General features: G+C 30.0%; 1 protein-coding gene across 3 annotated transcripts in view; it reads left to right on the top strand.

Moving 5' to 3' along the window:
* LOC140434715 (7SK snRNA methylphosphate capping enzyme-like) overlaps nt 1-13385 on the top strand; it is a 180682-nt gene that overhangs the window by 78915 nt on the left and 88382 nt on the right. For all 3 annotated transcript variants that reach the window (XM_072523179.1, XM_072523178.1, XM_072523180.1), the window contains one exon: nt 3203-3447. In XM_072523179.1, coding sequence (XP_072379280.1) covers nt 3203-3447 — 245 coding nt within the window. The remainder of the gene's footprint in view (nt 1-3202; nt 3448-13385) is intronic.

Here is a 13385-nt window from a genome sequence, read left to right as displayed (position 1 = left end):
TTGTGAACGATTCCATTAAGAGGCAATCTTTTCCGAATTTTGTACAATAAAACTTTAAAGTATGTTCTTTTAAATGACCCCAATAAGATCTTTTAATTATTATAAACAAATCTTCTACCAATTAAAAAAAAAGGAATAACTTCGTTCAAAATTGTCCTACAACTGTTTTTCCTTTTAAAACTGTGAAAAAATGCAGGCTTTCTAAGTATGAAAAAATAATTTTTTTGTAGGCAATGGTTAAAAAGTTATTCTGATTGGTTATAAGCCAAAAATCGACATGTTTTTGCAAAATTGTTTTGCAATATTTAAACTTGTTTTCCTTTTATCTTTTTTAGATGATATTAATGGAATATATTTTCTTCTTACAGAATCTGGCCATATAATTACTATAACTATATATTTTTCTCACTTATATTCTTGCAAAAAAATTAATTCGGGATAAACAAATTAAATCACACAAACTGTGTGACCTATCGGTTTGCAGTTTTGATCATATTTTAAGCATTACAAGGCCTAACATTCCATGTAATATGAAGGTTATAGGGTTATTTTTAAAAAGTTATTAACATTTATAAAAAATCAAAATTTTTGAGTAATTTTACAACTTTCTAAGCAACAAATAAGGATAGAAACATTTAAACAACGCTATTTTGAAGGTTTTTATATGACAAATTTATTACTCTCAAATTTGTTTCAAATGCTTCACTTTTTGCTGATAGACGAAAAAAGTGAAAATTAACTATTTTTTGACCATAATTTGATAATAACTAATTAAGTCCAAAAAATCGATTGCAGGAAACATTTAGGTTTTGGTTATAGAGGACCATACTACTCAAAACAATTATCGTTTGCCTGATCGGATCAGTGTCACGAAAAAGGCTTATTTCCCTGGGCTAGTAGATTTATTAGTTTATACAGGTGTTACATGTACATTAGATATAGTGAGGGACAATTTATTAGGATTTAGTGATAGGGTAGTAAAATATTTTATAATGAAATATGAAATAAAGGACATATTATATTGTATTGGTAGTCAAGTCCAATTTTAGCTAAGTACACGATAAAAACATTGGTTTTATAGTAAAACGAAACCGAAAATATTTTTCAAAATTTCCGCAACAAGTACCGCGTGGAACTTTCGACATGAGGACTAGTAACAATATTTTATCTATATGCTGACAAGAATTCACGATGGTCAACAAATAATAATCGAGGAGAAAACGTGATGAAACTCGAATCTGTCATCGATTATTCGGAAAATATGCGAATGGTAGATAAAATAGGCATGTAAATATCTACAGTTGAATGCGTTAGAATTCTAATATTTTATTATTAAAATTTAAAAAATATTGTTTAAATTTTAAATATACAGAAAACATAGTATGACGCTTCGTGCGAGTCTACAGTACAGCCTACTGTACCTCTTTATGTTCGTTGCCGATTAACACCGACTTACAATTTTGTTTCTACTGAGAAAAGATTAATTTATGATATTTTCCACATGGTTTTTCGTTTTATGTGGGGCAAACTTCATTTTCCTATACAATCCTTAGAATGCTGCTACGTGTTGAGATCTCTTTATAATTGATATCCCCTTCTATTATTGATAAAAGCCATCCCCTTTTCGTCTTATTATATGTTGCATACGCTCATCAATTTTTTCTTTCATTTCCATTTTTTCTTTCCCGTAGAAGTGTGTAAACAGTAGATTTATTCACTCCTGTCATATTGGCACATGTTGAGATTATAGTTCTAACATAGAAAGCGACATTTGATGTTCATTTGCTCTATGTTTAATGTACAACAGCTTATATACATTTAACATTACTGTATTTGTTTGTAAATTAAGCACACCAGTACACTTGACTGGGGTAAATGTTGACGACATTTTTCATAGTTATGATGCATTAACGGCTCTTGCAAACTAAAGTAACTTCTTTAATTTTGCATTTAGGTCGATTGTAAATATAAATGGTAAAACACACAAACCCTGAGGGCACACACTCGTCACCAACCATACACAATTCAACACATAATATCTAACCTACAAGCTGAAAAGTGGGTTTCCTCAACACGCTTCTTATGAGTCGCAATCAATACACAAAGGACAGGGAGAGATTTGAATGGGACTGTTAAAAACTGTTTGTTTGTTTGTTTGTTTTAAACGAAAGGGTTTGTATCTCATGCTATTAGAGAATCATTTTTATTTCCACCATATAACTAATTGCCGAGAGCAAGACAAGAATGTCAATGTCCTCTGCTACGACAGTCATATAGTCATAGGATTGGAATGCAACAAGCGCAGAACGGATGATGACTGTATCTGCGTCAGATTCGACCTGGTCGACCTGATGGTTTTATATGAATAAAAAAATATGTATAATAGAAAACTAAGTCTAATGGTTCGTTTTTATTGTATTTTTATGAGTACTCAAAATCCCGGTCAACTTCGGAGTGCTGTAAAAAATTTTGTTATGATATAATGATTTGTTACAAAAACCTCCTAATATTGCTCTGACATTATTTTATTGTAAAATGACTAGAAAAAAAGTTAAGGCCGGAAAGAAAATTTTTCAAAAAATACTCAAAATCCCGGTCAACTTCGGAGTGCTGTAAAAAATTTTGTTATGATATAATGATTTGTTACAAAAACCTCCTAATATTGCTCTGACATTATTTTATTGTAAAATGACTAGAAAAAAAGTTAAGGCCGGAAAGAAAATTTTTCAAAAATTTTTATATGTATGTTGGTTAATAACTTTTTTATTTTCCATTTTACCATAAAAAATAATAGGAATAAATTTGTAGACAATTTAATTTGCTACAAATAATGTCTGATAAAAGTTTATGTATGGTTGCTGGTTTACGAGATACAAGTGGCAATCACACAAACTTGAACTTAAGTTTATACTTACCCTCCCAACACATAAAAAAGATTCGCCCTCTAAGAAATGCACGCTAAGGCGTAAAAAATGTAACATTTCAATGGCCTATTATTCTTGCACCCCAATCCCATCTACCAAAAGGTGAGGCAAGTTACTTTTACATGACAGGTTTTTGGATATTAAAACACTATTATTTTTTACCAAATTTTGTTTCTTTTAATGGATTTAATAACATGCTGCTTGAATGATACACTAATACAAAACAATTATTTTTAAGGATAGTTGAGATTTATATAATTTTAATATTTGTTTTATAGGAAACAATTTTCAAAAACTACAACTCAATCGAATTTTTCCCAGAAAAGTTCAGGGAATATCTTTTGTCCCCAGCTGTAGGATTTGCTAAAGGTGAAATTTTGGGCTATCCTTTCCATAATTCCAAGGGTTTCCGAAGACCGATTCAAGTTTTTACTAAAAGTACGATGTTTCCTAGTGAGAGAGTAGAAGCCACACCAAATAATATTACGCCAAGTATTGTAGGAGCCTCGTCGGATTCGTACAGGTATGAAATTTTTTGGTTTATTTCACTTTTTTTATTGCTTGCCATTTTTTTTTTAACATATATCCTATCCTTGCCTCTCTATTAGTCATCCATTTCCATAACCATATTACCCTTTGTCATTCTTACTTCTGTATTCTGTTAAATTTTTTGTACACGACCTAACAACTAGATATATTTTGCAATCTACTTCTATCTATTGCATAAGTTCCAAATTGTAGACACTAAATTCGAGGAAATATTGAAGAGTTATTCTTGGTGTTCTAGTGGCTCATAGTGGCTAAATATGCATGCAATATGCTCGAATTAAATTAATAATGTCGATGTACCAGATCCACAAGATCGCGTATTTTTCAGTTTTTTAATTAGCAATTAGTATAATTCGTCTTGAGTAAACGGATATAAAACCATTTTTTTTGGTTAAGTTCTACACACGTAGGACCCTACAAAGTAATATTTCAAAAAATATGATCGATATATGAATTTAATATATATATATATATATATATATATATACAGATTGAACGAATTTAAAACGGAACATACAATTTAATATATGTCTGTTTGAACTGCATTTGAAATAGTGGTCCAATATAAAACTTGGACAAAAATAAATCCATACCCGGTGATAGACATTAAAATATCGTTCAACTATCTGTCTCCTTTTAGGACGCACCATAGTCTTTAGCACCGCCCAAAGTCAATGTTGCCAATCGTTGTGTAATAATCCGATTTGCGGATCTTTTTGAGAGTTTTATCTTCTTCGTATCTTTAAATAAATATTTGCCTATATTTTTCATTGTATTTACCAATCTACTACAACAGACTAATAACAAAAATAAACTTAGTGGTTTGTAGTTATTTCCTTTCTTTTCTGTAAATATTTGGTTATTATGGTTAACACCTTATTTGAAAAACATCTAGAGGAATGAGATTGGCAACACCGCTCAAAATACCCATCTGACTGCTTAGATAACTAAGGAAGCGATATGTGGTTTGACAGCATAATAACTGCTTGTTTAGTCTAGTTTTCACAGTGATTCTAGGCTGTAGGTCCGTAGCGTGAAAATAAAATATTTTCGTAAATATATTAAAATGTATAAAATTGAAGAAAAACTACAAATTTTAACTTGGTATTTTGGAGGTCACTCGATTCGAGATATAGTTAATTTATTCGTTGTTTCTTTTGCTAATAGGCCGGTTCCTTCGATTTCCACAGTTGAGAGAATAATTCAAAAATTTCGCAAATGTGGATGTATTCAAAACTGCCACAAGTGTAACAATCTTGGTGAACCACCTGTTCGTCAAAAAAGTGAACAATGTATAAATAATGAAGTTGATGTTTGTTTTGTTGTTGAGGCCAGTCAGCCGTGTTCAAGCAGGGAAATTGCTGAACAAGTAAACTTAAGCAAAAACACTGTTCGAGGTATTTTAAAAAGAAATGGATATCGTTACTATAAAGTTCGAACAACTCAAGAACTTTTTCCCGAGGACAATACTAGACGAATGGTATTCTGTGAAGAGATGATGGAAAAGCAAAATGCTGACGAAAATTTTTTAAAGAACATTTTATTTACTGATGAATCGACATTTTCTCTTCACAGGAAACACAATCCATCCATTGTTCGATATTGGTCTCGGGAAAATAAACATCTAAGTATTCCCGTGCGCACACAATACCCACAAAAACTTAATGTTTGGATGGGTATATTGGGCGATTATGTAATAGGTCCTTTTTTTATTGAGGGCAACCTGAACGGCATTAAATACCTCGAACTGCTACAAAATCAAATCGTTCCGGCTATTCAGCAACTTCCTAATATGAATTTTGGAGATATTTGGTACCAGCATGACGGATGTCCCAGTCATAATACAAGGGCAGTTACCGAATATCTCCAAAGGACATTTCCAAACCGGTTAATTGCGACAAACGGTACAATCAAGTGGCCTCCAAGATCAGCAGATTTCTCCCCAAATGATTTCTTTTTTTGGGGGTTTCTTAAATCAAAGATTTATCGGCACACTTTTGAACGTGCCGAAAATTTAATGGAGTTAAGGGCGAAAATTATCCAACATTGTGCCGACGTTACGCCTGATCAACTCAGAAATACAAGAGCTTCTTTGTATGATAGATTCACCTATTGTTCGGATGTTCAAGGTGGATTATTTGAACCTTTACTCCATTAAATTTTGTGCCTAAATAGGTTTTTTTAGTTGTTTTTAGAATTTTATCTTTAGAAGTTTCTTTTAGAAATTAAGTTTTGTTTCTTTTAAGATTTACCTAAGTAAGTTTCAAGATTCTTTTAGAGTTTATATTTTGTTTTTTTTACGAATTTATTTTTTATTTTCCAAACCGTTACGGCAAAAAGCAATTACAAACCTATTTTATTAAGAAGAATTATTTGTAAATCGATTTTACAAATAATTTTTCGAGCATAAAACGTGATAGGTGCGTAAAAATATCCGTTTCATATAAATTGTTCGACATACTCCTTCCGTGGATCATTGATTACTGGCTGAGCTCGCTCACTGAGCTGAGAGCCGAGTGTGACACGGAGCCAGTGTTGCCGATGTCACGATATGAAATTATGTTAACAGCTGCTAAAATTATCAGATTTTGCCAAAAATTATGTTAACATTTTTGCAAAATTAAGTTAAAATTTTTGCAAAATTATGTTAAAAATTTTTATCTTGGTAGTTTCTGAAGGTAATAAAAATACATTAAAAAAAATATTTTATTCAACTTGTTAATTAAAAAAAAAAACATGAACAAAATATATTTAATATCAAATAGGTACTATAATAGAATTAATTTACATAATTATCATACAAATTTATATAATTTAGGATTCTTGTTTAATAAAAACAACAGCTAACTTAACTAGAAATTAATATAATATGAATATTTGTAAAAAAAAACAAACTTTTTTATATTTCAACAGGCCATTTTGTGCCTTCTTATACAGTTGAGTCCACGGATCTTTACCCGTGCGTCATTAATACCTGGCGAGATAAAACACATACTTTTTATCTAGCATCATTGTCTTCCACGCATGAAACTAAGGATAAACCAGCTACCGCCTGTTATTAAGTAAAGACACATGTTATTTTTATGAACGCTCTACAGTCAGTACATCGAAAAGAGATAGGTAGAAAAAAGACGCTTGGACGTTTTCAGATTGTAAGTACAATTTTTGACGTTTCTGGTTTGTTTACTTTTGTGGCTGTCAGTTTGTTGACTATTTTGCTATTTTTTGTCCTGTTTTTACATTTTGGAATTATTTATATTACACAAACAGTTATTTTCACAACTAACTTTATATTGCAGTTGAAAATTTTATGGTAAGTGTATTTTATTTTGCCCTTAATTTACCTTAAAGTTAACCTTATTTAGACAGATTGTCCTAACCACTTTCTGTCACTTGCTGTTGCGTTGAGTAAATTTCCGACTGATTTTCTTATGCTTTAAATCATGACGCACGGGTAAAGATAAATTGACTCAACTGAAATATGTCGTTATTGAATTCGTTATTGATCGAATTTCATGGCATGTGATTTCTCTCATCAAACGTGACAAAAATAAATTAAATAACGAACATTTTCCTCCGGTTGGCAACACTGCTTAAACAGACAATAGTAGCTTTCAATTTTTATACGTGATGGGCGGGGCAACCTATTTGGGTGGAGTTTTGACTTGTTCTTGAATGAGTTCAGAATCCATCAGTCCGCTGAAGTATTGGATTTTTATAATATAATTATTTGGCAACCTTTTGTTGGCCAACCCCCTAGAGCGGAGATTGATTTCGTATGTTCCGTTTTAAATTCGTTCAATCTGTATATACATATATATATATATATATATATATATATATATATATATATATATATATATATATTTATATATATATATATATATATATATATATATATATATATATATATTTATATATATATATATATATATATATATATATATATATATATATATTTATATATTGTTATGATGTATTATTTGTGAATGATGAGCAATGAGTGTTTTTTAATAATATATGGTTTTTATCGCGGTTCTCAAAGAATTAGTTTGTAAGTACTTTTTTAAATTATCTTTATTATATCTATTATGAAACACACACATATATATATATATATATATATATATATATATATATATATATATATATATATATATATATATATATATATATATATATATATATATATCTAACCTAGCCAATGTAAATTTTAAAATAAACTATCTTTAAATTGAAATTCTTATGAAACTAATTAAATTCTATAGACAATGTAAAATTTAAACAAACTATCTTCAAAATTGAAATTGTTATGACACTAACTAAATTATATTAACAAAATTTTGTACCTTTCTGTCACTGAATGCCTAAATGAACTGTTTTCCACTATATAGATTCTAATCACCACTCAATGTCTTCGTGCTTCGGTTATCCTTGTTTTTGTGAAATTACTTTTTCCAATTATCAGCTTCCACCAATTTAAAATATATTTCTTCTTAAGCATTTATAAACCACCAAGCAAACCAGCAAACAGCATTTATATTTATTCTTCTTTTCAATATACCAATATCCAATCACCAAATATATTATATAATTTTATTATTCAATTAATACTTCTTCCATTATCCAATCACCATTTATACATAACATAATTTTTAATCTTCAATAATATTTTCTTTATACTGTTTCTTAATCTTCATTTAACTCACTATATTGAACAATTGGACCTTCTGACTATCTTGAACTTACTGAAATGTAACTGATTGACTGACTCTAACTAACTTTCATACTAAAACTGGTCTCTATAGACAATGTTACTCATAACTGATCACTTGAATCCAAATCACCGGGTATTTATATCTTTTTCCATGTTCCAGAATCATCTAGCAAGAAATCATGTTCGATTTTGTTCCATCTCCTACATGTCTGAATTTTCTGGAACAGTCCATTTCGCAAACAAAGCCATCTCCGGTGATCTAGAGAATTCCTTACTTTTCTATCGAGAATTTTGTTGGCATTTAGGCTTTTCATATCAGAATATACACTTAAATCAGTAACTTAAGGCTGTTTTAGCAGTTCAAGCCAACTGCGATTTGAAATGGGCGTATCACTTACTTTTCTACACTTCTTACGCGAGACCATCTTTACTCAGTGCCGCCGGCCGACGGGTAGTTTAATGACAACAAATACATTATTCTCCATTCAAATTAGTTTTAACACGAACTAACTGACCATACGTTCATGAGATTTGACGTCACGAAGGCGATAACGATGAAACTAAGCCCAATGATGAGTAACACGTTTCACTATTAGATTTCAGTATTTTTTAGCAATTTTCTTTAAAGTTGGAACACGCTTTTCTCGATTATTACTGGACACAGAAAGGTGAAACAAAAATCAACGATTACAGAAAAAAAAACTCTTTCGAGTGATGGGCGTAAAAAGTTTGGTTATAATAGAACGTTAAACAGTATATTCCAATTTTTCAACAGAAGTTTAAAAAAAATAAAAAAAGTAAAACCATCAGTTTAAAGGCAACATAATTTCGAATAACGTGTCCAAATTTCTAGACATTTTGTCATTAAATAACAGAGAAAACACTGTCCCTAGGTTTTGATGCACCGATAAAACAGCCTTAACACTCTAATGTAATAAACTACACATTTTAAACAACATATTATTATAACCCCACTTTATATTCGCAATTATTATTTAAAATGTCACTTTCAGAGTATGTATATCTGTCTGTCACTCACATGTATAGTTGGTTGTCTATGCACATGGCTCACTTAAATATTTTTACAACATTATAATTATAAAAAAATACTTTTTATATGCTAATTTCTTAAAAATGCCCTCACATAAATAATTTTTATAAAATTCTCTAGTATATAACTTATTAAAATAACCAAATACTTTTAATATCTAATATTATCTAGTATAACCTTTTAAACACCATTTTTCTTTCTCCTATATTCTATTCATTTCAATATATATAGAAATACAAGATATTAGTGACTGTCGATATAAATAAACAAAACCACAAGTTTATTAGGGCTGCAGTCAGAAATGTTGGCCGAGATGTTAGAGGAACACTCTTTCTACTTTTTGTCGAGCTTTCGGAATGGTTTTATTCCTTTTTCAAGACACTAATATATATATATATATATATATATATATATATATATATATATATATATATATATATATATATATATATATATATATATATCTCTAGCGGTTAATGTAAGCTCCGTTCTAAAACGGTATTATACTAACTCCAGTAGAATATACACCGTGTATATTATTATCTGCGTAGCGCTTTATGTAGACTCCGAGCAACACGTAGGATTAAGTGAACTCTGTAATAGGTTAAAACACTTTTGGGATCCGTATGTATACCTTCGCGTACACAACTAAACTCTTGCGATGCTGCCAATAATTTGATTAGTCGTAGACTTTCAAATTTTACAGCAGGTACATTTTGGTACTTCAAATTTATTTAAATATCAATCAATTTAGTCATCGAGAAATTTCACAAATACTTGGTTAATGCAGTTAAATATTTTAGAGTGGTAATTTATATTACTTGCTTTAATTATTTTTAAACTTAAGTAGTGTCTATTATAAACTTGGAAAAGGCAAGAGTTCATTTTTATTTATTAGTATTTTTTTTAAATGCGTTGGCACTGAAATATTTATTATATAAATGAACGTTCCGATGTTTCGATTGCTACAGTTTATGACGTATAAAATATATGTTTCATGGAGTAGTAAAATCTAAATTATAACAATTTATAAATTATTCTTAAAATTCCAATTTTTTAGAGTCTTATTTCAATATTTCGATTTTTAAATGTAGGGAATTCAATATCCTATATACTATATTTTAGATACACATAAACACATGGATACACTTATAGCAGATATTAAAAGAAGAAATATTTGGGTTCCTTAGGGTATCTTGATTCTCGGCAACATATCTATTACAATTACATATAATATGTTCGCTCTTATTGTTTTAAATGCTTTGTCGCTTGTACAAGCTATTATTATTTTCAACTTTATATAATTATGTTTTTGTATCTTTCGTTGTCAGGCATATCAAAATTTAATTTCTAATTTAGAAGTAAATGTATATATAATATTCTTTTTTCTGTCACTTAGTTTATATGTAGATCACTTATATTCTTCTTGCTTATTTATTTTTATTTGTAATACTTATTAACGTACGTAATAACGTACCTGTTTTTGCAAAAAGCAACAACGAGTACGAAAGATATCGGGTATCAGGGGTGGTATTTGTCAATCTAAATGCCACTTACGACATATTAAATAAGAGAACATTTCTCCAAAGCTGCATGACATCGCCTTGGATAAAAACATTACTTGTTTTATCCGCGTATATCTACAGAATAGAAGATTTTTCGTATCATTCAATGGTAAGATGAAGAACGCAGATGAATGGTCTCGCTTGGGGTAGCGTAATGGCACCTACACTGTATTACATTTACACAAATGATTAACCGATAACAGTAGATACTAGGACTTTCATGTAGACGATACATTGCACAACCAAAACTTTTGTTGCTGAAGTGAAAAAAATCTAAATGATTGCCTTAAATATAATAAAATAAACTACGAATTAATTTTAAGCCAAACCCCGAAAAATCTTAGGAGCGCTCCTTCAATTTGTCCAAGACAGGCGCTTTCACAAAACTGAATATCTAATCTAATATAAATCTAATATAATCTATAGTCTAATATAAATACCTTTTTTTTAAACGCATCTACCACGCAGAGGCATTAGCGTATTAAGATTAATGTTACAGTTGATACAAATAGTGTATATACATTGGTTCATAATTAATAATAATAATATGTATGTGTATTACAATGTATGTTTTAAATTATATGAAGAAGTTGACAGTCTTTAAGATAAGAAATTATTCTTTTAGTATCTGTATTTTCTTCTAGGGCAGTCTTCTGTCTTTTATTTTTGGTTTCCAAAGATGCGGATGTTTGTTGACTTCATATAGCCTTGATGGAGTGTTGTTCCAAGTTTGTTGCCATTTTTGAATTATTTTTTGTAGTATAAGTTTATAGTTTAAATCGTTTTGTACCAATATGTTACTTTCTTCGGACATTAGGTTATTTGGTGCGTTTTTAGCTAGTTTATCTACAACTTCGTTACCTTCAATTCTGACATGAGAAAGTACCCATAAAAAATGAATTTGGATTTTCTTATTTGAAATGTTTTTATGTTCTTTTTTACTAAGAAGTAGAAGGGGGTTGTCACAGTATAATTGAGTCAGTGAGGAAAATGAATTTAGAGAATTGATTATTATACATATTTCTTGGTTTTTGTTTTGTATTAACGATAGTGCTTTTAGAATTGCAAATAATTCAGCCGAAAAGATGGTTGTAATTGACGACAATTGGAAACTAACTGAGATGTCTTCCGAATAAATTGCTGCTCCAACTCTGTCTTCATTTTTTGATGCATCGGTGTATACGCTGTAGGTATTGCCATATCTGTTTAATAGTGTACGAAACTTTTGTTTAATGACAGTTGACGATATCTCTGATTTCTTAGGTTTTTTTGATGTCGATAGCCGGAACAGATATTGTCCATGGCGCAGGGTTGTGGATTGAGGAGGTATCATAAGTTTTTGAAAATTGAAAATTTAATTTGGATAAGTATGATCGTATACGAAAGTAAAAAGGATGATCAATTTGATGTGTTTGTTAAAATTTACTTGTAAATCGATCAGCAAAAACGTAATGCACAACTGGATTATTGTGGTTTGATGACACTGCTGCTTCTTATGTTAGGCTTAGTGGAAAATATGAATTTTACTATAACGAAATATAAACAAACCATGAAAATTTGATGATTTGAAGAAAGAAAATGTCAAATTAGGCTAGAGCAATAACTGAAACAAAAGAATCAAGTGGGAATAATGTCAGTCATCATATATTTACTCTAAAAATAATTAACAAAAGATAGACATTAAATGAGAAGTAAAAATTAAAAGAATAATATGTCACTAAAAGACTTGATTTGTCGACGATTATCAAAATTTAATAAAAGTCACAAATGTCATCCGATTAATAACAACATTAAATCGTCTGTCAATAAAAAATGTGACGAACAATTGGACAACACATAGTTTGGATTTAGAAGTCGATTGGGAACAAAAGAGGAATTGTGCGCAATGGTGGTACTATTACAAAAATGCAGAGATTATAATGAAAACGTATTCATATCTAATATAGATTTTCAAAAGTATTTGACATAGTTCAACCTGGTAAGCCCTTACATGCATTAAAATACATACACCTAGATACCAAGATATTAATTTACTAAAAAATCTACTAAAATCAAACAGCGGTCATGCGGGTGAAAAATAGAGAGACAAATCAAGCAGAAATTCAAAAAGGAGTCAGCCAGAGATGTGTGTTGTCAACTAATATTTTAGGAGACACTATGGAAAAGAAGTAAGGAATGGAGTGAGCATCATTAATAACATAAAATTTGCAGACTAAACCCCAATTATGACAGAAAATATAGAGGATTTACAAATTCTTATAGAAATCATTAACAGATAAAGCAAAATGATAGGACTAGACTAAACAGATAAAAGTCAATGTTTACAAATAAGAAATTGAGTGTGGTTATTAGACTGAGATCGTCGAATGTTATGTATGGTCGCAACTGCTATATGGGGTAGAAGCTTGGACCCTGACAGCCAAATCTGTAAAAAAATTAAAGGCATTCGAAATGTGGCTATATAGGCGTATTCTTAAAATTCCTTGGACTGCAAAAGTCTCAAACGAAGAAGCGTTAAGACGAATTGTCTATCTGGACATCGTATCTGGGCTACAGTTCGAAACGATAAATACTCTATT

This window comes from Diabrotica undecimpunctata, chromosome 2 (assembly GCF_040954645.1).
Source record: "Diabrotica undecimpunctata isolate CICGRU chromosome 2, icDiaUnde3, whole genome shotgun sequence".
Taxonomy (NCBI): domain Eukaryota; kingdom Metazoa; phylum Arthropoda; class Insecta; order Coleoptera; family Chrysomelidae; genus Diabrotica; species Diabrotica undecimpunctata.
Note: the sequence above shows the minus strand (reverse complement) of the source record. Positions and strands in the feature narration are given on the sequence as shown.